The sequence below is a fragment of the Sinocyclocheilus grahami genome, unplaced genomic scaffold (assembly GCF_001515645.1).
Source record: "Sinocyclocheilus grahami isolate Dianchi unplaced genomic scaffold, SAMN03320097.WGS_v1.1 scaffold1560.1, whole genome shotgun sequence".
NCBI classification, from domain to species: domain Eukaryota; kingdom Metazoa; phylum Chordata; class Actinopteri; order Cypriniformes; family Cyprinidae; genus Sinocyclocheilus; species Sinocyclocheilus grahami.
The window spans coordinates 59098-83541 of record NW_015506739.1 but is presented as its reverse complement, the minus strand read 5'-3'; the positions used below and the strand labels follow the sequence as shown (position 1 = coordinate 83541).

At 37.6% G+C, this 24444-nt stretch overlaps 1 protein-coding gene across 1 annotated transcript in view; it reads right to left on the bottom strand.

Annotated features, from left to right (window-relative positions):
• LOC107571187 (ankyrin repeat and SAM domain-containing protein 1A-like) overlaps positions 1 to 24444 on the bottom strand; it is a 64744-nt gene that overhangs the window by 21102 nt on the left and 19198 nt on the right. The window contains exons 7-9 of the mRNA XM_016257479.1: positions 16685 to 16735; positions 13999 to 14068; positions 9099 to 9211 (exon numbers count right to left, since the gene is read on the bottom strand). Of these exons, the coding sequence (XP_016112965.1) occupies positions 9099 to 9211; positions 13999 to 14068; positions 16685 to 16735 (234 nt within the window). The remainder of the gene's footprint in view (positions 1 to 9098; positions 9212 to 13998; positions 14069 to 16684; positions 16736 to 24444) is intronic.

The window sequence follows — 24444 nt, the reverse complement described above, 5'->3', positions numbered from 1 at the left end:
ATGTTTGCCTTAGCAAACAGCAGTAATAAAAGCTTATATGACTCACAGCTCCAGAGACTTCGCAAAGTTTGCAAAGAAATAATGTTTTTTAGAACTATCCAATTTCACAAAGACATCTGAGAATAAAACTTTGATTCCAGTTGTGGAGAGATTCCTCATGACGGCAGAGGAGAAAATCAGCCCCTAAAAAGGGACGTCCACAAAACAACAGCTCTATTCCAGCAGCAGCGTACGAGCAATCAAAAGAAATCTGTGCGCTTTGGAGCCGTGGAAATCCTCAATGGAAATCTCCTTAATGTAGAGGAACTTGAATTAGCTTTGAGGAACGATGCAGATGCTTTATGACTACAGAGCAATTCATAATCATTTCACATGCTAGCAATCATGTGAATGACATCAAGTGATGCCTTATTCAGAAGCACCAATTAAACGCTTGCTAGTTCAGAGCACCTGCACCTCTGGGTCAATGATGAATGAACAGACATGATGTGAATCCATGTGCAGAAAAAGCCACTTAACACGTTTAAACATGGATGTCCTGATACAACATTTGTGAGCTAATATCCAATAATTTAAGACAACATCTGCTAATACTCATAGTTTGGTGGGTGATCTATCTATCTATCTGTCTGTCTGTCTGTCTGTCTATCATCTGTCTGTCTGTCTGTCTATCTATCATCTGTCTGTCTGTCTGTCTATCTATCATCTGTCTGTCTGTCTGTCTATCTATCATCTGTCTGTCTGTCTGTCTATCTATCATCTGTCTGTCTGTCTGTCTATCTATCATCTGTCTGTCTGTCTGTCTATCTATCATCTGTCTGTCTGTCTGTCTATCATCTGTCTGTCTTTCTGTCAGTCTGTCTATCATCTGTCTGTCTGTCATCTGTCTGTCTATCATCTGTCTGTCTGTCATCTGTCTGTCTATCATCTGTCTATCATCTGTCTGTCTGTCATCTGTCTGTCTGTCTGTCTGTCATTTGTCTGTCTGTCTATCATCTGTCTGTCTGTCGTCTGTCTGTCTGTCGTCTGTCTATCATCTGTCTGTCGTCTGTCTGACTATCATCTGTCTGTCTATCTGTCTGTCTATCGTCTGTCTGTCTGTCTATCATCTGTCTGTCTGTCTGTCTATCGTCTGTCTATCATCTGTCTGTCTGTCTATCATCTGTCTGTCTGTATCTGTCTGTCTGTATCAATGTTGAAAACAAAACATGTTTTTTTGTGGAAACTATTTTTTCAGAATTATTTGATTAACAGAAAGTTTATATTTGAAACAGAAATCTTTTGTAGTATTATGAATGTCTCTACTGTCACTTTTGACCAATGTAATGCAAATTTGCTGAATAAAAGTAGTAATTTATTTTCTTTTTCTTTTAAATTAAATAAATAAAAAAATCGTACCTACATGTAACCGTAAGTAAATACACAGTACTGTACACATATGCAAAAAGATCTATCACTTCAAAAATGCTAAACTAAAACACAAAATAAAAAAAAATAAAAAAATAGTTACAATACAATTCATTTGCAATCACATTTCTGGTGTTTGCTGTTAAATTACCTGTTTGTCCACAGTCTCTCTCTCCCTCTCGCGCACACACACTGGTTTCCGTGTTTTATGGGGATATTCCATAGGCGTAATAGTTTTTATACTGTACAAAGTGTATTTTCTATCGCCCTACACCAACCCTACCCCTTACAGAAAACTACTGGCAATTTTTGAATTTCATAAAACACGTTGTAGTACCCATGTCATTATACACATTTGTGTCCTCATAAACCATTTATACCAGTACACACACACACAGGCTACAGATGCAGCTGGCACAGATGGTGATATCTGATCATGATACCAGCTCTGTTCTCTGGTCGGTCAATCTGAAGTACCATTCACTGCTAATTCCACTTCCCACCCTCCCTTTGTGTGACTTTGTAAGTTGGTTGCACACGGGGTCAGTGTTGAGGAGAATGCCAACATCCTCCAGCCCCTATATTTTCAGGTTTTTATTGCACCAAAACCAATCATTTTGTTTTTGCTATTGTACCTTAAAGACGTCTGTATGTAAATGACATTGTTCTGATTGGCTAACCTTTCTGTATGTGAAAATATGAATGTAATTCACACTGTATATCCTCAATAGGCTTAAACATATTGAGATACAATTCTTCAAATAGACACATCTCATTTATTTACACTTCCGTTTCACTCCCTTTCCAAAAACACTAAACCAACTAGGTTGTTCTCACAGTTATGACACAACCAGCAGTACAGCGCTCTGCTGAAACAAATGGATGTAATAAACACTTAATTAACCTGTTTAACTGAATATTATGCCTCTACCTTTCATATCTGACATCAGCAAATTACAATTCCCATAATGCACCTCTTGAAATCTACTGTGTCCTCAGATTTTCCTTTAATTTTAAATGCCTTTTAATACTCAAGCATGAGTAAAAATAGCAACATATTAAAGTCAAATTGGACGCGGAGTCTTAATGCAAGACTTAAAAACATAGCAGACGAGCTCTTCTCAATTATTGATCAGATATATCTCACACATGATCAAAGGCGATCGCCTGCTTTGGGGTGATTTTAGGAGAAGTGGAATGCAGGGATGATGACAGGATGGGAAGATGGAACGGAGCGGGATGAGGGAGGTAATGCACTTCTGGATAGGTGTAGGACGACCTCACCACAGGTATCTGAACAAAAGCGGGACCTCTGAGTCTTACTCCTGCACTCCATCTCCATGCAAATGCATCTGAAATTAGTTGGGAAAGGAGGGTAATGGGGAAACCACCATGCCTTGGTGAACACACAGACGTGTCTCTTTCTAGCACAGCAAGTAAATTGCTCCAGATCGGACTTTCAGAAAGTCTTTAATATGCACGAAACCACATTGGTTAAAGAAGAGATGTGAATCCTGAAATCCCATTTTCCAAATGTATGTTCTCCAAATAAATGAACACAGAGTAACACTTGCATCAGTTCGGGCAAAATTTGGGCAAATTCCAAAATATTTTCTAAAGTAGTGTAAATGGATATGTAAATAGCTATTTGGCAAATACACCAGCATTCAAAAGTTTGGGGTTTTTAATTTTTTTTTAATGTTTTTGAAATTCTCTTTTGCTCAGCAAGGCTGCATTTACTTGATTAAAAATACAATAAATTGTATAGTATTACAATTTAAAATAACTGTTTTCTATTTGAATATACTTAAAAATGTAATTTATTCCTGTGATTTCAGTATCATTACTTCAGTCTTCACATGATCCTTCAGATATCATTCTAATATGCTGATTTGGCTCATAACACAAGTTGGTAACACTTATTATTATCAATGTTGGAAATAGTTGTGTTGGTTAATATAATTGTGGAAACGGCAAAAAAAAAATTCAAAGTACAAAATAACAACATTTATTTGAAATTGATTATTTTTTCTTAAAATGTAAAGATTTTACTGTCACTTTTGTTTAATTTAATGCATCCGTGGTCAATAAATGTTGTAATTTCTTATTTTATATATATACAGTATATATATATTTATATATAGAAGCCACGTGACTTTTTTGAACTAACAAATACTATTATATGAATAAGTTAGTAAATAAACTGTTGCAAGTCTCACAAACCTAAAACGTATACAGGAATGGTTCCAAGTTCATTTCAAACCAGACACAACTAAAAATTGACTTTTGGTTCACGGCTCTCAAATGACAGTCCGATTCATACTGACCTGCGAGAATCTTTTTGACAGATGCATTAAAAGAACTAGGCTCATGAGAGTAATTTTTTCATCAGTTGGCTCAGGTTGTCAGCTAACGGCAACCAACAAGATGATATCTGAGAAAAAACATATATCGACATGCATAAAACCTTCCAGACTGTCATCAAAGTTGGCTAGATGTTAAATTATTGCCATAAACATTTTGTTGCATTAGCAACCATTAAAGTCACCACCTGGAGCCCTGTCTTATTTTAATATAGTGCAGAGAATTCTGGAAGACTAAGAGGAAAGAGAAGAGAGTGGAAAATCTACAAAAGAAATAAAACGTGTAAAAAAGCCAAGCTTCCTGCACCAGTATAATCTGAGAGAGAACATATACTCAATCCTCCACTCTGACATGAAAAACAGAGTCAGAGCACAGAAAGATGAAGTCTTCATCTCCAAAAAGCACTGGGGAGGAAGTGGGAAGGAGCTTTACAGTGATGTTCAAAGCGTTCTGCAGCTATTAAACACATCGACAGCTCAAGATGCTAAACCCGCTGAGCTATTAAAATAGTCATGTGAAAAATGCCTGCCTCTCTCCAATCAGCTCACTGTAAAAAAGACTGACCTTTTTGGAAATTTCAAATGCATGGAGATGAAATTGAGAAGCTCAATGTGGCGGGGCTACAGTATGATAGGTACAGATCAGCATATAAACAAATCTAAGCTGAATTCATTCCTCACTACACTCCACTAAGACATTCAGCGTGAAGTATGTAAGAGAGTACAGCGGTACGGTCCAGCCGAGATTCATTAATCCTGCATATATAAATCAGAACAAGTCCACAAATGCATTCAGGCAAGGCAATCTGAATGCAGCAGAGAGACTGGACTCCTGTATCAGTAAAGTGTTATTGCGGAGTTGTGCTGAACACTCAAATCCAAAGGACGTATTATGCGATTATGTGACCACATCATGCCATGATACTGATTATGAGTACAGCGTCACATCATGAATAAAAAGAAATGAAACAGCATATAAATAACTCCATATTGAGGTCGGTAAGATTTTCTTAATATTTTTGAAATTTGTCTCTTCTGCTTACCAAGGCAGCATTTATTTAAATACAAAAAAATATATACAATAAAACTTGCAATATATTTTACTGCATTTATAATTTTTTTAAATAAATGTAAATAACTATATATTTTAAAATGTGATTTATTCCTGTGATTTAAAGCTGAATTTTCAGCATCATTACTCCAGTCTTCAGTGTCACATGATCCTTCAGAAATCATATGCTGATTTAATAACATTTTGTATTATCAATGTTAAAAACAGTTGTGCTGCTTAATATTTTTGAGGAAAATGAAATGAAAATGAAATGCTTTTTTTAGTCTTTGATGAATAGAAAATTCAAAAGAACAGTATTTATTTGACTTTTGTAAAATTAGAAATGTCACCTTTATTTGAAATTAATGTCATTGCTGAATAAACGTATTGATTTTTTTCAAATATAATTAATTTATAGTATATATATATATATATATATATATATATATATATATATATATATATATATATATATAAAATACAAGTACAGACAACAGTCACAAAGAAACATTTTGATGAAAGAAAGATTATGAAAATCAACATGCAATGCTTTTCAGGGGGAACCAGACTTTGGAAAAAAAAGAAAAAAAAGATAGAAGCCACGTGACTTTTTTTGAACTAACAAATACTATTATATGAATAAGTTAGTAAATAAACTGTTGCAAGTCTCACAAACCTAAAACATATACAGGAATGGTTCCAAGTTCATTTCAAACCAGACACAACTAAAAATTGACTTTTGGTTCACGGCTCTCAAATGACAGTCCGATTCATACTGACCTGCGAGAATCTTTTTGACAGATGCATTAAAAGAACTAGGCTCATGAGAGTAATTTTTTCATCAGTTGGCTCAGGTTGTCAGCTAACGGCAACCAACAAGATGATATCTGAGAAAAAACATATATCGACATGCATAAAACCTTCCAGACTGTCATCAAAGTTGGCTAGATGTTAAATTATTGCCATAAACATTTTGTTGCATTAGCAACCATTAAAGTCACCACCTGGAGCCCTGTCTTATTTTAATATAGTGCAGAGAATTCTGGAAGACTAAGAGGAAAGAGAAGAGAGTGGAAAATCTACAAAAGAAATAAAACGTGTAAAAAAGCCAAGCTTCCTGCACCAGTATAATCTGAGAGAGAACATATACTCAATCCTCCACTCTGACATGAAAAACAGAGTCAGAGCACAGAAAGATGAAGTCTTCATCTCCAAAAAGCACTGGGGAGGAAGTGGGAAGGAGCTTTACAGTGATGTTCAAAGCGTTCTGCAGCTATTAAACACATCGACAGCTCAAGATGCTAAACCCGCTGAGCTATTAAAATAGTCATGTGAAAAATGCCTGCCTCTCTCCAATCAGCTCACTGTAAAAAACACTGACCTTTTTGGAAATTTCAAATGCATGGAGATGAAATTGAGAAGCTCAATGTGGCGGGGCTACAGTATGATAGGTACAGATCAGCATATAAACAAATCTAAGCTGAATTCATTCCTCACTACACTCCACTAAGACATTCAGCGTGAAGTATGTAAGAGAGTACAGCGGTACGGTCCAGCCGAGATTCATTAATCCTGCATATATAAATCAGAACAAGTCCACAAATGCATTCAGGCAAGGCAATCTGAATGCAGCAGAGAGACTGGACTCCTGTATCAGTAAAGTGTTATTGCGGAGTTGTGCTGAACACTCAAATCCAAAGGACGTATTATGCGATTATGTGACCACATCATGCCATGATACTGATTATGAGTACAGCGTCACATCATGAATAAAAAGAAATGAAACAGCATATAAATAACTCCATATTGAGGTCGGTAAGATTTTCTTAATATTTTTGAAATTTGTCTCTTCTGCTTACCAAGGCAGCATTTATTTAAATACAAAAAAATATATACAACAAAACTTGCAATATATTTTACTGCATTTATAATTTTTTTAAATAAATGTAAATAACTATATATTTTAAAATGTGTAAATCAGAACAAGTCCACAAATGCATTCAGGCAAGGCAATCTGAATGCAGCAGAGAGACTGGACTCCTGTATCAGTAAAGTGTTATTGCGGAGTTGTGCTGAACACTCAAATCCAAAGGACGTATTATGCGATTATGTGACCACATCATGCCATGATACTGATTATGAGTACAGCGTCACATCATGAATAAAAAGAAATGAAACAGCATATAAATAACTCCATATTGAGGTCGGTAAGATTTTCTTAATATTTTTGAAATTTGTCTCTTCTGCTTACCAAGGCAGCATTTATTTAAATACAAAAAAATATATACAATAAAACTTGCAATATATTTTACTGCATTTATAATTTTTTTAAATAAATGTAAATAACTATATATTTTAAAATGTGATTTATTCCTGTGATGTAAAGCTGAATTTTCAGCATCATTACTCCAGTCTTCAGTGTCACATGATCCTTCAGAAATCATATGCTGATTTAATAACATTTTGTATTATCAATGTTAAAAACAGTTGTGCTGCTTAATATTTTTGAGGAAAATGAAATGAAAATGAAATGCTTTTTTTAGTCTTTGATGAATAGAAAATTCAAAAGAACAGTATTTATTTGACTTTTGTAAAATTAGAAATGTCACCTTTATTTGAAATTAATGTCATTGCTGAATAAACGTATTGATTTTTTTCAAATATAATTAATTAAATAAAAAATGAAGTATTTAGTATAAAGTGCGTACAAAATATGTATACTTTTTTCGGCGATCAAATTTGCTTATACAAACTGTACAATTGCATTGGTATCACTATCAACTACTGCAACAGTGCTAAATTGGGCTTCAGAGGAATTACAAATAGCCAACCACAAGTATTACTGGATTAGAGCCTCATATTGCATTTTCTATCTATGTAAGAACATTTAGAATGATGTTTTGAAGGCTCTGCAGAGATGGATGATGCATCGGGACAATGCACACACACACACACACACACACACACACACACACACACACACACACACACTCACCTACTGCTGACCAGCTTGGCTATAAAACCTTCATTACTCCTGCAATGAGGTGGCGCTCGGTGTGGAACATAGGATGACCAGGGACCCGTCTGTATCTCTGATTTACAACACACACATCGCCTCCCTCGGCCAGCTGAGGCTTTCAACCGCATCACCATCAATTCCCATTACCTCACATGGTAAAAACAACACAGCCCCTTATAAGGCATCAGGCTTCTTTCATAAAGCCTCATGGGCTTCTCAATCTGGTGAAGAACCTGTTTGTGGGCCATGTCCCAATATACGAATCCTCAAAAACATATGAATCAATAGCCAAAAAGAGAAGAGCTTCTTTAATGTAACCAATTGCAACTATATTTATACACTTTTTGAGAAAAGACTGTTATAAACTGCTTGAGAAAATAGTTCTGGGTTGCCCAAGTCTCGAAAGATCTCAATGCTAGTCTATGATATCCTACTCCCTAGAAAACTTTCGGCCTGTTGTATCTTCCACCAGGTGGAATTCTTCAAAAGAGTCACTTAGAAAAGTATTAGCTCAGCTTTACTCAAAAAAATAAATAAATAAATAAAAATGGAGGTATCATTCTTGATGATGAAATTTGGTGCCTTAGCACCAAAAATACATATTCTTTATTGAAATTGTCAAAACCTATTTTCCAGAGGCTAGTGTTTATATAAACTTCTGTTGTCTATAGTGTGCAGTTATCGGAAGTGATTGAACGCTAAATCAAACTTCCACGTAGCATCCAATCCCATAACAACGTCCTAATTAGGTTGTTAATGATTGATCATTCAGGGCCTGGATAAAGACCGGGACATCCGCCTTGATTAAGTGCCTATTTTTGCTATGGCAAATCATGTTAAGACCAAAGAACGCTCACTGTTCATCTGACCTCCCAGCTTAAGAAGAATGCTGACAGTTCTGCTGCTTCTACAGAAGTTCGCTTGGCTGCAGGTTCGCTCTGCTACGGCAGCACACTTGTAAACACTTAATGATTATTTATTCAAAGTACTAGAAAACTCTCTTTCTGAGTGTTTGCATGAAGGCAACATCTAAGTAACTGGCCAAGATCCATAAGCACCAGAATCAAAACTGGCATGCAAAACATACAAAAGCTCTTTGATGACAAGTAATGTGTGATCATTTTCTTAAATACAATCAGATTTGATAAAAAAGAAAAAGGCACAGAAAAATGTAGGTAGCACGGTACAGTAGGTACAGGTAGAGTAGCAAAGTGAAATGCTATTATTTGTAATAGACAACTAGGTAGGAGTTACTCACCATGAACCGCAGGTCGTCAAAGCCATTGAGAAGTAGCTTGCTCTCATACTGCGGAAGGCCTATATGCTCCAACCAATCCCCGACCGGCTGTTCAAGCAGCCTCCTGGATCCACCTGCGGACAAAGGAAGGCGCTTGAGCAGCGAGAAACCATTGAGACGGTAGCATCGGCAATCGGAGGAAGAGACGTGGCACTGCCACATCATCCTCGGCCAACAGTGCCGAGAGCACAAACACCAGGACGGCAGAGGCGACAGGATCCCGGCCGAGAGGTGTGGCCGCTCCCACAGCAGGGGCGAAACCACGCTTGCTAAGAATGAAGTTTGCTGTAGCTGAATTTGGGAAGAAGATGGGGCCCAACGCTGGGACTGATCACAGATTTAGACTCCACATTATGTCTTTGTTGAATCAATTTACATTTGAGAGGTTACTATGAAGTACAACTGGGTGCCAAGACCAGCAATTATCAAAGTTTCCATTTGAGCCCAGAAATCGCCCTATGAATCAAAGGTTTGATTTCACAACCCAAAAAGTCACAGAAGATGATGTGCACCATTGTAATCAATCCAGTTTCCTTATAATCCCAAACAGGCTAACTCCTAATTGACTGGGGTGTTTAATGAGGAAGAGCACAGTAGAGGATCAGATGATTGAAAGTTGGTATTCCCTCATGGGTGTCCATGTGGAGGTAGATGCACAAGTAAACTTCTCAAACAGTCATTACTCCCAAGCAAAGTCTACCGATCCCTTGAATTGATGCCGAAAACGTCACAATCTCCTGATCTCCTAAGAGTGACTAAAAATTGCTATGGGCTTCTACCGTAAGCCTGGAAACTCTTAACTTGCGTACTGCACTCCTCATGCAAATGAACTTCTAATCCAATCTCTACGACAGCGCTACTTAAAAGCCAGGCAAGATTGCATGACTTATACTGCACAAAGTCACTCATTCTCAGGATCAAAGGTACATGAGATGTAGGCAAAGAGCAAAAAAGCTTCTGAGTCTTTGCTTGAATAAAACTCTTGATATCAACTTTATTCCAAAACAAGAATGTCTGACTTTGATTAAATTTAGATGCAGAAGACGGCACAAAGCTAAGCCTCACCAATAAACGTCGGCGTAATCAAAACCGAATTAAAAAGCAAAAGCGAATGGAAAAACCAATGAGAAGTAGTATCCACCCGAGTCATTCAACTTAATCAGAGACACCCAACTGCAAAAGTACAAGGCTTGCTTTTCCAACACGACAAAGTCTCCCAGAGTCCTATAGAAGTCTGAACAGAGAAAGTGGGTGCTCGTCCCACATCAGTCAATCCTCAGAGTACGTTGCAGAAATCTCGTTATCCCTCTAGTTCCTCGAGACGTCGCGGCTGCTGTTGAATTAGTAATGCAAGGTCAGTGGGGTGTTTGCCTGCTCCAGAGAATGCTGGTAAAACTTGACACACTTGCGGTGCGGACAAGTCTGGGTGTTGTAAGAAACGCAGCAGCAATCCAAAGGTGCGGTCTCCTTGTTCAACCGGACGCTGTCAATTCTGCTCTGCAGCGCTCCTGCTCTGTCTCCTTCTTTCTCTCCCTCGCTCCTGCTCCCCCTCCCTCTCCCTGTCTCCTCCCCTCCCTGCCTCGCTCGCTCTTCCCCGAAAAGAAAATGTGGGCCTGCTGTCCATTATCTAAGGACTCATCAAACCTTTGTCCCGTTTATTGACCCAACCGGGACCATTACACTTTCGTCAGAGTATTGTTGACTATGGTAACAATATTAGAAGCATTGATTAAAGAAACAAAGCTTAACAGTGTGTACCCAGAAAGCAAAGCATAAACACAGAGGCATATGCAGAGCTTCTAGGCTGGAGGACGTAGCTCTGGGTTTACTGCCAAGCTGCAGGGCAGTTCTTCTTCTAATCCCCCTGACACTCATGCATGTTAATATTTTAGCACCTTTATCCACATAGACAGAAACAAAGCGGAAAACTCTGCCAACTATCCTGTTGCAAGAGTTTATTAATGAAATACTGTGTTGTTGATAAAAATGCCTTATAAATGAATTGCAAAACCACCAGTTACAGAGTTCTCCAGTGGTATTAGAAGAGGCAAGCAAAGTCAAAGTTCTGTATTGCTCAAAAGATTATACATTTTCACACTTTAGATTCTAAAAAAGCATTATGACTAGCTAAATGGTACAAGTGTATCCAGATTAGCATGCTAGAGTGTTCTCTGAGGTATTAGGATGATGGTTTGTTGGTTTTGAACAAAACGTCCCTAGATTTATTTTCCCATTTTATTGCTTATCTAAAAATCTTAAGGCTGAGTTCTTAGAATAAAAGCACCGCTCCTCAACAAGCCACATGGTTTATGGTATCATTTACATCGAAAGCAAAAACAGTGCAGGGCCTTCGCAGGATAATACTTTGTTTACAGTTTTGTTCAAATTCCTAACGTCAGTAGGAGCAAAAGTAATAAATGCTGGCTTTAGTAAGCACCAATAATAAAATTAAAAACCAAGAGTCATGTCCAAGTAGGATGCCCGCAGGAAACAGGAAATGAGGTCAGAGGCAGTGCCATGTGACCAAGGACAGAGGAAGGACTGGTCCTCTAGCTAGGCTTTGCACTTATATGGGCCAATGAACCCAGTTGGAACACAAAGGCCCCTTGCAGAGACACACACCACTTGAAATGGTGTTTACAGGTTTTAAGATACACTGATGTGAGAAGGGTGCTTTATTCAAGGCTTACAGCAGCTTTCCCATCCATTTTTGCAGGAGTTGCCAAACAGAAGTGAATGATTCAGCAAGCGCGACGGCCCCTCTGGTCTTGATTGCTGAAGTTTGGTTAATTCCAGAGTAAGGTCAATAAGCTGCCTCCATACAGAACAAGGTCACGCATCACCAAGGCAGAATCGTCAAGCATCTCAGCGTCCATGGATTTAACTCCCAAGTGTCCCCTCATCCTTCAGCGGCAACACTGGGATTTCTCATTCTCCATTTAAAGGGCCAGCCAACCTCATATTCTCGGTTCACTAATGTAACTCTTCTGGACTTGGCCTTCGTCTTTCTCTTGCCCATCAATAGGTTATTGAGTTGCATTGCTGGATTACTTGGTCAGGGGTCTCATTTCATAGGGGAGCCGATGCAAAGGTAGATCCTCATTTAAAACATACAATCCAGGAAGACACTTGATGGTCAGCTACAACTAGGAAGCCAAAGCTTTGAGTACAATGAGAAGTAAAAGAACAAAAACAAAACATTCTTTCTTCTCAATTAAAGACAATCCACTTGATTGTGACACGTCATATACTGTTTCCAGGTCCAAGTTTCTATTCTGTTTCAAGTGAGAGTGCCATCTCAACAGCCATTTATAAGCACAATTCATTTATAGTACACCTTTAAGCTAAGGTTTTGGGGTCATGATTTTTCAGTAGTATTTACAGAACACCATGAGTGAATCCTTGTACTGTTGGCTGTTTGCTTTTGGTACCTGAAGGAGCATTTGGACATGGAATGACAGCACATGAAGTTAGACTTATCCAGATAGATTTTTAAATTTTTTAAATGGCTCACTGGAATAGGCTACTTGACTCTGATTGCTCAGTCGCGACATTCCAAGGTGTGTTATAGGGCTGTCAAAATGGCTGAAAAACTAAATTCGAATTGTGTACTTAAATATTATCAATATTCAAATTTAAAAGGCATAATTTCATGTTTATAGACCATATATAATTAATTAAGATGCTTAAACAAAGAGAAATAAAACAGCATCATGTATGTATGTGTAGTTTAATATAAAGGACTGAAAACCGATCACAAAGAGTACTTTTTCATTTAAAAACATGAGACGCAGTGGGATGGGGAAGTCTCGAGACACGTTTTTTAAAAGTTGAACTTGCATTAATTTTACATGGCTTTCTAAACATGTGGCTCTCTTGTGCGAGACGTGCGTGCAGCGGTGATAGATGTCCCTCTAGTCTAGAAAATGCGATAAATATGCGTTCTGTGTGAACGGCTTGGTTTCAGTTTTGAGGTAAACAACACTTTTCCGCATTGATGTTCTCTTTTCCCACAATATTTTAAATGAACAACGTAGCAGCGCCGTGGGATCAACTGGATAAGCTAAGAAAAACATTCAAATGACATGTTGCATCGTTATCGCATCTTGTGCGCCACTGATAAGGCAGCCTGACGCACACCTAAAATTGTAATGCAACGTTTTTGCATTCAAATGTGGATTTTTATTTTAAATTCGACGAACATTCGAAATTCAAATAATTTTTTGACAGCCCTAGTGTGTTATTCCATGACAACAACTGTTGGCATCAGCAGCACTGGATAACTCACCGCTGTGCTCTCTCTCATTTAATTCAGATGCAACTGCTATCCTCTTTTGCCTTAGTTATTGACTCGATTTACTGTAAAATGAAATCAGAGGACTTTACTATTAATAGAAGGCATATGGTAATATTGTTAAAGTGTTCTCCATTAACAATATTACAACTCAGAACGACTGTTTTGTACACTGTAATAGATTTAGGATAATAAATAGGGACTGCGCCATTCCAAAAATGTTGATACTTACATTTTCTGTCAAATTGGGTATCGGTTAGATGGGACAATCCAAACCCGATATTGTGCATACTATTCTGTTACTGTTAAGCCGCACGAAAGGCACATTATAAAGCACAATACAGTTTTCGTGCACCTGTAGTTATAAGCTGAAAATTATTTTCATGTTTTTGTCGATATTAAATCTAAAAAACAAATTAACTAAAAAAAAAAAAACTAAAATACATTTTGGCATCTCTACATAATAATGTACAATGAGAATTTGATATTTATTTTGAGATTTTCTAAAGATCAGATTTGAAAAGTGTTATTTTTGATTGATTGATTTGTTTTAAACAAAAAAGATACCTGTGGCAGGGCACTCCTGGTCTTTGGAAAAGTCGATGCCGGCTCCAATTAGGGTCATGATCTTCTCAATCTGTAAGCAAAAAACAAACACAGTGAAACCAAATGAAGACATTAACCACAGTGCGGTGTGAAAAAAAAGCAGCTGCGATTTATGTTAAAACTTTGCATTCATGATTTCCCAGCAGAGCAGACGAAGCAGTAATGCAGCAACAAATCCGACTGAGAAAACACCATCTATCATACCAAGGTTATAAGAATCATGCATAATGCAAATAAGAATATTATTTTGTTGCACCAGCCCTGACCAATACAGTCACAGGTGAACTGAGTGTCAGTCAACTACCCAAGCTTAACCATGAAAGACAATCTAGAGTTCAAAAACCCAAGAAAGTAAACACCAAGACATACAGGTAAACTTGTAAACATGCAGGAGAACAAGAGAACAACATGTCCAGGATGTCATTTCATATATTCACCATCATCAATCACTAGTCCAACCAGTTAAATGTCAGACTACAAGACACTGTCTGAAAAGATATAAGGGTAAAAGTAGGAGTTCTGCCTTGCATCTGAATATATCAATGCAATTTAGCCAAGCAGGACATTTCTGAAAGTTAGCAAAGTCTAATGACTTGCAAGCAACTCTTGACTTGGAGTCAGCATTCATTGATCATGATGTCCACACCCTTCAGTGATTGACAGACTGCTGCGGTAACTGAAAGGACACTGATTACATAACATCAGCAGAGTCTGGTTTGTCATTTCAGTGTGGAAATTCATTAATTCAATCACAAAAAATGAATTCATAACATCAAAAACAGGCCGTATCCCAGTCACTGAGATTAAGAGCTGTCCTTAGCAGTTGATGAATCTACTGATGTGTGGAAGCAGCTCCTAATTCTTCAGTACAACAGTGGAGTTATGTAATATGGAGACAATGGAGGAGGTGACGAGGCATTTGAAAACGCCGCACAGAAATTATTTTAATTGGGGGATAATGCCTCTATGTGGCTGATATTAAACTGGCAGAAATTTGAAAAAATAATTAACTATGATTTAGTAAAAGAAAATTATTCATTTTAAGTGACAGCAAAGCTGCCGAGCAATAGCTTATCCAAAGTAGCGGGGCAAAAAGACAGCGGTAGACAGAAAAAGGAGAGAGTTTGAATCCTGCCACCACCGCCAAGAAAAGCTGGCTGAGAGAGAGCTGTGAGAAGACACTGACAAGGTTTCCAAACTTTTAAGTGAAAAAGTGAAAGTGACGTGACATGTGGTCAAGTATGGTGACCCATACTCGGAATTAGTGCTCCGCATTTATCCCATCCAAAGTGAACACACACACACCGTGAACACACACCCGGAGCAGTGGGCAGCCATTTTTTGCTGAGGAGCCCGGGGAGCAGTTGGAGGTTCGGTGCCTTGCTCAAGGGCACCTCAGTCGTGGTACTGAAGGTGGGAGAGAGCGCTGTACATTCACTCCCCCCACCTACAATCCCTGCCGGTACGAGACTCGAACCCGCAACCTTGGGTTACGAGTCCGACTCTCTAACCATTAGGCCATGACTTCCCTTTAGTGACAGATTTCACGAAAAATAAAATAAATAAATAAATAAACTTCACTCCCCCCACCTACAATCCCTGCCGGTACGAGACTCGAACCCGCAACCTTGGGTTACGAGTCCGACTCTCTACCCATTAGGCCATGACTTCCCTTTAGTGACAGATTTCACGAAAAATAAAATAAATAAATAAATAAACAAGTTTTCAGTGGAACACAAAAGAAGATATTTTGAAGAACATTCAAGCTGCTCTCTTCCATAACATGAAAGCACATGTGGGATGGTAAAGTTTTTCAGTGAGTGCCGACTTTAATTTTGGTCTGTTTTTCACACAAAACTCTATTACATGACCTCAGAAGACCGTATGGGCATTTATTTTTTACTTCTTTTTTTTTGGATGAAAAAGAACAGCATGAACATTCTGAAAATGATCTCCTTTTTCCTCACACAGAAGAAAAAGACATGCTGGTCTGGAACATCACAATCTTTTGAATTAGCTTTTATTTTCTATTTTCATTTTAATTTCAAGTTTTAGTATTATTTAAGTGCTTTTTAAATGTTATATTTCAATATAGCTTGCTTTATTTATTTATTGATTTAATTTTCTTTATTATTAGTTTCATTTACATTTTTTACAGCATTATTTAAAATTAACAAAAGTGATTTTTAATAGTTTTAGTTAAAGCGATAGTTCACCCAAGAAGTTGGAAGAATGTTGGTAACCAAACTGTTTTGGTTCCCATTGACTTCCATTGCATGGACAACAAATATAAAGGGTCAATGGGAACCAAAACTGTTATCGCCATTATTCAACATTTCTTCTACGTTCACAGAAGAAAGTCATACAGGTTTGAAAAGCCATGGTGGTGAGTACATGTCACTGTTGGTGAACTACCACTTTAACAACAATGGAATCTTATGAGTAATAAATGACAGATTTATTATTTTTTGTAAACCATTCTTTGCAAAACACGTAATCACAAGAACACCTCCATTTAACTTTGCTCTCAGTAATATCTGTGTAGAATGGTTGGTTCTGCAGAATCTGTAATAACCGGTGAGCAGCAGCACAAAGCAGAGGAACAGCAGAGGAACAGGAAGCCAGAGGGTCGTGTGGAGGGTCTTACTCTTTGGGGCGGCCGCTGTCTCCATGGAATAGAGAGGGAATGCCTCTGTCTCTGCAGGGAGAAAACCAACTTCTGTTCAATTGCTATTCTTTGCTTAAAGGGAGAACAAAATTTGACCCTTGACGATGGCACAATTGAGAAACCTTTAATACAGTTAATGGGAACTAAACATAAACGTGACCTCCAGGTTGGTTTGACACCTCACTGACCGTGTTTCCAGGAATAAATCCTTTGAAGACGCACAAACACTTGAATGGCTGTCAAAAAAAAAAAAAAATAGACTGGGAAAGAGGAAAGTGGGAACGCTTTGATCCCAGCCCTCTGGCTCCATCTACAACAGAAGAGTATTTTTGATTTAAGGATAAGCTGTGTGAAGTTTTTTCATTCCGGTCTCATCCAGAATCCATCAGAAGGCAGACGAGTCATCAGTTATGTCTGACATCTCTCTGTCCCACAGCACAGTTTTCTCACTTTCAATATACAGTGCATCTGCTAGAGCGCTCACCGCACATGAACGGGTATTCACTTCCTGTCTTTTACAAATTTTCACACCGTTATAGCTAGTGATCAAACGATACGAGTTTGTCAAAGATGGCTAAAATAATGCTAACCTAAATGATTTCACCTTGATTGATAGAGAGAAATTTACTGACTTAAAATATTATGTTAATTTGAACTATGAATGTGTTATTTATTGACACAGGGAATCTTATTTTTTCTATTTTTGTATTTTTCTGTCCTGAAAAATGCAACATTTTATGCAGTGGGTTTTAAATATGACACAGCGTGCTCAATCAAGCTATCTTTCTGGTAGCGGAAAACATCAAGCATATACGGAACAAGAAAGTGTAGAACCTGTGAATGATGACCGCAGATGCAGATTTCAATAAAACTGACTTTTACCCAGATTTCAGCAGCAAACCCCAACCCAAACTCCTCTTTGCCACAAATGCTTTGCCTCTTGTTTGAAAATGCAAAGTCTCTCATATTTATCTACATCAGTATTCTTCAATATAATCAGTGCGTCTGCTGACCTTATCACACAATTGGAAAATAAATTAAGATAAATAATGAGCTGATGTCTATGTCAGCTATTGATATATTTCACTGCAGATAAATGCTTAAGTATAATTAGCCAAGGCAAATGTTGCACGGACACTTACATAACTGGGTGAATCAAGAACATATCAAGGTCATATTTCACCCCAAAATTGAAAGAAAGACATACATCTGATTTTGCTTTTTTGGGATGATTAAGTTTTTGCATCATGACACTTACAACTAAGCACGTGAAATGTGCTCTTATTTGATGCCTGTACTGCATGTTGTTACTGTATGGATTTATTAATGAAGTGTCTCATTTCTGTTCCATAAGTCACATTATAAGCTGTGATTAAGAAAACAAAAAGAAGAAAACTAATATCATTACATGGAGCCATCTAGAGGCAATTCAACACCAATGACGGTCCAAATGTGATATGACGGCTTCCTAAAATCAGAAAAAATCTCCCGCTTAAGTGTAGCTTCAGAAAACAAACCTGAGCTTGCTTGAGCTTCCTCAAGCATCTCTGCCTGTCATTATCGGTGACTCTCTAAACAGAGCCGGAGATCTCCAGGGGACGACTCCACAGGCTGACAGGTTTAAACTTAGTCCAGATGAACTGTGCTGCATGCAAATAAGGCAAAGCGTGTTATAATCACGCGCGCATTATGCACGGCTCAATTAATGAACCAAACTGAGAAATATTGCGTGCAAAGGAAATAAATGAGTGAATAAATGCTAAATAATTAAATGTTTTCTGTATCAGCAAGAGAGCTTGCATCATACAGTATACTGCTTGTGTTTGCAAAACAGAACACACACACACACACACATCTAAAAATAACAAAATACTAGCTTTAAAAGGAATATAACAATAGAAGTGCACTGGTTGTAAAATGATACTTCTCTGGGTCAGTGAGAGTGAGAAAAAGTCAAAATCTGCTAGCTTGCATCATACAGTATACTGCTTGTGTTTGCAAAACAGAACACACACACACACACACACACACACACACACACATCTAAAAATAACAAAATACTAGCTTTAAAAGGAATATAACAATAGAAGTGCACTGGTTGTAAAATGATACTTCTCTGGGTCAGTGAGAGTGAGAAAAAGTCAAAATCTGCAAAATTCTGTGCAATAAGTTTTAATATGATAAAACATGCTCAATCAAGCTGAGCAGTACCTTTCTGGTAGCAGATTATTCAATTAGGCAAAATATTAAATAAACATGCAAATAACAAGTGTAGATCTTGTGAACGATGGCTGCAAACTGCACACTGAAAAATACGACGATACGACGACGTAATTATTAAAAAATAAATAAAATGCGCCATTGTTCGATTTACAATAGGAAAATAACCAGCCAACACATTCATAAAGAGGGCATTCTCTCTCTACGACTTTAAAGTTTTGTTGACAGTTATTTCCTTTTTGCTGTGAATATTTCATACTTCACATATAATTATGTGTAGCAGGGACCAATGAGATTTCCCTGTGGGCGGAGCTACTGAGTGCAATGTGACAAACAGAACACAAAAATGCGACAGGCTCAGAATTATGTAAATCATGTCATACTGCGCCTGGTTAAAACAATAATTATGATGCATTAATAGAAACGTGACTATTTACTATAAGGAGAGTTTGTTTGTAAAGCTGCCTGTAGCCGTCAATAGTGCAGTTCAGAGAACCAGAGCTGACAGACACTAGTTGAGGGGTATTAGTTTAGTGACGTGCTAAGCGGCCTATGAAATGTTCTGTTTGCTCTTCAGTCTGACACATTAGATGCGACTCATTGGCATGCATGAAGAATATGAAAGCTCACGTGGTTATCCTATAAAATAACTCCATCCCATGACCCACATCAAACCCACAAGGAGTAGTAGAAAATACATAATTGAATACACAACACAGATTTTTTGCTCAGCATCTGAGCAGACGGTGTTTAAACACACACACACAACCTTGAGTTGCAGGCCACTCTCAACCAATATGAAAATTGTACTGAAAACACAGATTCCCATGAGCAGACCAGCAGGCAGCATTAATGCACCTCAGTAAAGAAGATACCTTTACTGAGAACCAAACCTGCGAGTCCAGCCGGTGATCCCCACGGGTTCAAAACACACACACATACGCAACACACACACTCACAACTAAACAATGTTATTGATTCTCAGGGCCTGTAGTTAGTTTCTTGAGATAATGCAGAGAGCGATTCATTGTGAAGGGCCTCTTCATGGTAAACAGCTCAAACAATAGCAGAGTCAAAGGCCGCGGTGGAGTCACAGGTCGACAGCTGAAGTATAGCCGAGCCGTGGGGAGCATACGGGGAGGACTGTGTGTTTGTGGCCCTCTTCAGAATAGATAACCGCTGTGCCACTACAAAGACTCCAGGCATCTGGCAAGGCTGGCATGGGCGAACAAAAGGGCAAAAGTACTAAGACCGAGTGGCAAGCACCATTCACAAAAGAGCCAAGCTGCCATCCATTCAACAAGTCCAGCCTCCTGCCAAGACAGGTGCCAGTCGATCCAGAGCCGTGCAGAAGAGCCTTTCTCTGTAAACAATGTTACATCATAAACACTGGCAAAAAGTGTTCTGGCACGACAAAGCGGAAATCTTGTTTACGGAAGGCTGTTTCATGTGCTAATCGCTTAAATTCACCTAATTGGTCAGTTTAGGGCAATTAAAATTGTGGCAAGCAATGGTAAATCTTACAAAAGTTGTATTCTGAACTGTTGAAACTTTCAAAAGTTTAGAGAAATATATTAAAAGCAAACACTAGAAAAAAAAGTTTCCAGGCACAACGAATGAAAATATATTTCTTTGAAGCATGCAACATTTGTTTTATAATTTGCAGCAAGTTTAGAAATGCACATTTAAATCTCAGAAAACACTGGTGTAAAAGTGCTCGGTCAAAACAAACGGAAACCCTAAATCTTCAAAGTATGTGACAAACTCATAAGTTTCAAAGCCGTAGGCAAAAACATTGTCAAAACAAACAGAAAATCTAATTTACACAAATCAATTTTGTATGCTAATTGATTAAGCATGTGAAATTGGTCACTGAAAAAGTGTTTTGTCCTTATTTACAAAGCTATTTGTGCATGCTAATCGTCAAAATATGCATTTGTCTCACAAATTGTATAACGTTTAAGGATAATATATATATATATATAAACATTGGGGAAGAAATGGCACAACAAACGGAAAATCAAATTTACACAAATCTATTTTTATACTAATTAAGTCATAGTAAAAGTCTGGGGATTTAAATTATGACAGACAAAACAGACAAAAAAACTGTTCATGCACAACAACAACAAAAAAATCAATCTGTTTTGTTTGGTAATCATGTTTAAATATGCTCTTACAGTCTGTAAAAGGTTTACAGAAATAAATCAAATGACCAAACAATGTTTTGTCAGAAAGAAGCATTAATTAATAAAAGTGTATTTTGCACGCTAATTGCAGAAATGTGTGACATTGGTGTTAGTCTTAAAAATGTTCAGGGAAAATCGAAATGATAGCAAACAGTGACAAAAAAACAATAACAACAAACAATTATTCTGCAACAACAAACATTATAAAAAAAATAAAATAAAAAAAACGAATCACTATCATGCAATTTTAATGTAAAATTAAAATAAATAAATCAATATTTAGAAAATAAGTCACAAAAAAATGACGAGATTTTAAAAATTAGTGTCAACTTTTGAGTAAACTCTCCCAGTAAAAACTAATTCACCAAAACAACTGCTGGAATCATTCTTTCTAAGTTTTCTAATACATCCATCTCTCCAGAGCCGAATATATTCTTGGATCTCACCACTGAGAATTTGTGGACGTCAATCCCATGTACATGACAACTGTTTTAAAAAAACAACGTCGTCATGCATCTAAAGCAGCTGACAGGTAGAAAACAATCGCACTCACAAACGCTGGTCGGGTGGCAGCCATTGGGCCGGAACGGGACGCCGGAGGGACGAATGCATAGAAGGAGACGGAGACGGAGACGGAGGAGACGCGACTCACTCGTTTAACTCCCTCGGGCTGACTGCATACCCGCATCCAGACCAGACCTCCCCTTCCTAAACTTGCTGGCCCATACAGAGAGCTTCCCACACTGTCTAATCCTGGGACGGCCCAACCCCCTGCCACACACACACACACCCTCATGCAAGTCAAAATCTCCTTTGTATGAAAAATTAGACTTTGTGTGAGACTGTGTGTGTGTGTGTGTGTGCGCGCAAAGAGGAAGAACACACACACACACACACACACACCCACACACACACACAGACAGAGGGAAAGTGATGGGTGTTGTGCGTTCCTGCACCCACATGCAGTCACTCAGGGCAGCGAAGTGTCCCGGACCAGCCAGCCGTGACCGCTGGGGGAGGAGAAAGAGAGAAACAGACAGAAAACAGACAAGAGAAATGATGACAGACTGCTGTTTGGACATTAGGGACTGCAGGACTGACTGTCAGAGGCAACATATGGATAGAAATTCTGCTGTGACAGGCAGAAGACAGAGAAGACGCTTTATGTTGATTTAAAGTCAACATGAAACATTTGCAATCATTTTACATCTGATGCATTTCAGAGAAATAAGTCTTTTTAAAGTAGAGTGAAATTTGTTTTTACCGATCTGGAATTGTTTGGAGCATTAAAAAAATGAACGTTTCTCCTAGAAAGTAAAACCTTTTGGATATATAATTGGGGAAAAAGATACATATTTAAATTATATACTTTTGGTAGGTGGCTAAAAAATTACCGTTTTATTTTTTCTTAAATTCAATTTTTTCCCCCATTTAATTTTTCAATAGCAATTTAATGACTGAATTAAATGTTTGTAATTTTTTGCAAAAAAGCATCTCTAATTAGGGCTGTCGCGGTTAAGGAATTTCCCTTGCGGTAATTTTGAGTGGCTCAATAGCATGGTATGCAGTATTATCGCCATATATATATATATAAAATCTGTGTGTGTATGTGTTACGATATAACAAGGTCATATTCAGAAACCAATGAAAAGGAAACCAAATAGCGCTGAAACAGGAAGTGAAGTAAACAGAAAAGAATGACAAAATAACGATCCACATAACAGAACATAAACCTGACAATAAGATTGTTAGGCTATTGTTAGCCTATATGTATAACAGTTAGTTCTGATCCTCGAATCTGACTGGACAAGAGACTTTCTATTGATATTTCCACCAGCGTGAGTTCTAGACACAAGGTGGTGGAAAGGGACAGTCTTTGAGTGAGTCTTTAAACCATTCATTCAACTACACGTTCAACAACGCTGATTCATTCAGAGAGAGACAAAATGAAAAACGCTATTGAAATAATTTTAACTTTGAGCGCCACATTAGAAGGCTCAGCTGACCAATGCGTCGATGCTAATGCAGAGATTTGGCTTTTCTTGGACATGACTACCTATTTTCTCAAATATATATGACTCGCAAGTAATCGCACGTGCTCAGTTGATCTCTCTCTCATTCGTTGTCTGTTTAGGCTTGTTAAGTGCAAATCTACGGAGCCTCAGTACAAATCAGCATGGTACACATTATGTTATCATTACTAACTTGTTTAATATTCAGTACACATGCGCGAAGTGTAAACCGAGAAGGGCATAACCCTATGAAAAAAAGAAAACACGCAAAAATAGCGAATGCTGCGGTTCTTGCATTCCTCTGCGGTTTGCTCGTCAATAGCGCGGTATTGCAATATTGCGGTTATAGCAACAGCCCTATCTCTGATTACTTGAAATCATGAAACTTGCACAATTTAACAACTATTTATTAAAATTGTATTTTAATACATTTTTTAATTTTCTGAATTCTGTATTAATGGTTTAATTACAATGCAATAATCAAAAATCATGTCTAATCAATTGAATTCTATTAATTTATTATTTATTTTTGGATTTGTCATTTAATACAAATGTACTAAAAACAGCAGTAATGAAACAAACATTAAAAATGTAGGACTCTTAAAATTAAAAGTTCCTCAAATTTTGCAAATTTTGAGCAAACAAGTACATGTGATGCACAACAGAGGTTTACTGTTAATATTAGCACATGGAAGAAACAATTTGCAATTTTCATTTAAAAAAAAAATATCATGACCATTTCATATCATGTAAATTCATATGCATATAATAATGTTACGCAGCATGACTTGCTTTCAGGTTTAAATTTAACTTTGAATCCAAGAGTTTCAATGTGGATTTTGATTTCATGACGACTCCATCAGTTGATTCCATCATTTGCCATAAATCAAGCAATCGCTGAGGCTCGTCAATAAAAGCACAAATCCAATGGGAGCAAAGCGAATTAAGCTTCATGATTCACTCTGGGTGCTTAGTTTGCTGCTGCAACTCACTGAAGCGGCAAGCAAACAGCTCTGCACATGAACCGCTGCGGCTCTCATGCACACACCAGACTCATCTTGAGCTCTCACAAGCTGCAGGACCTTCAATCACAGCTGCTAGAGTTTACCTTTACAAGAAACAAATCGATTATCGTCATCACAAAACACTACTTCTGTTTCTTTACAAGCTCCTGTTCCTTATAATATGCTGACATAAGCAGACAGACAGATACAACAGATAGATAGATAGATAGATAGATAGATAGATAGATAGATAGATAGATAGATAGATAGATAGATAGATAGATAGATAGATAGATAGATAGATAGATAGATAG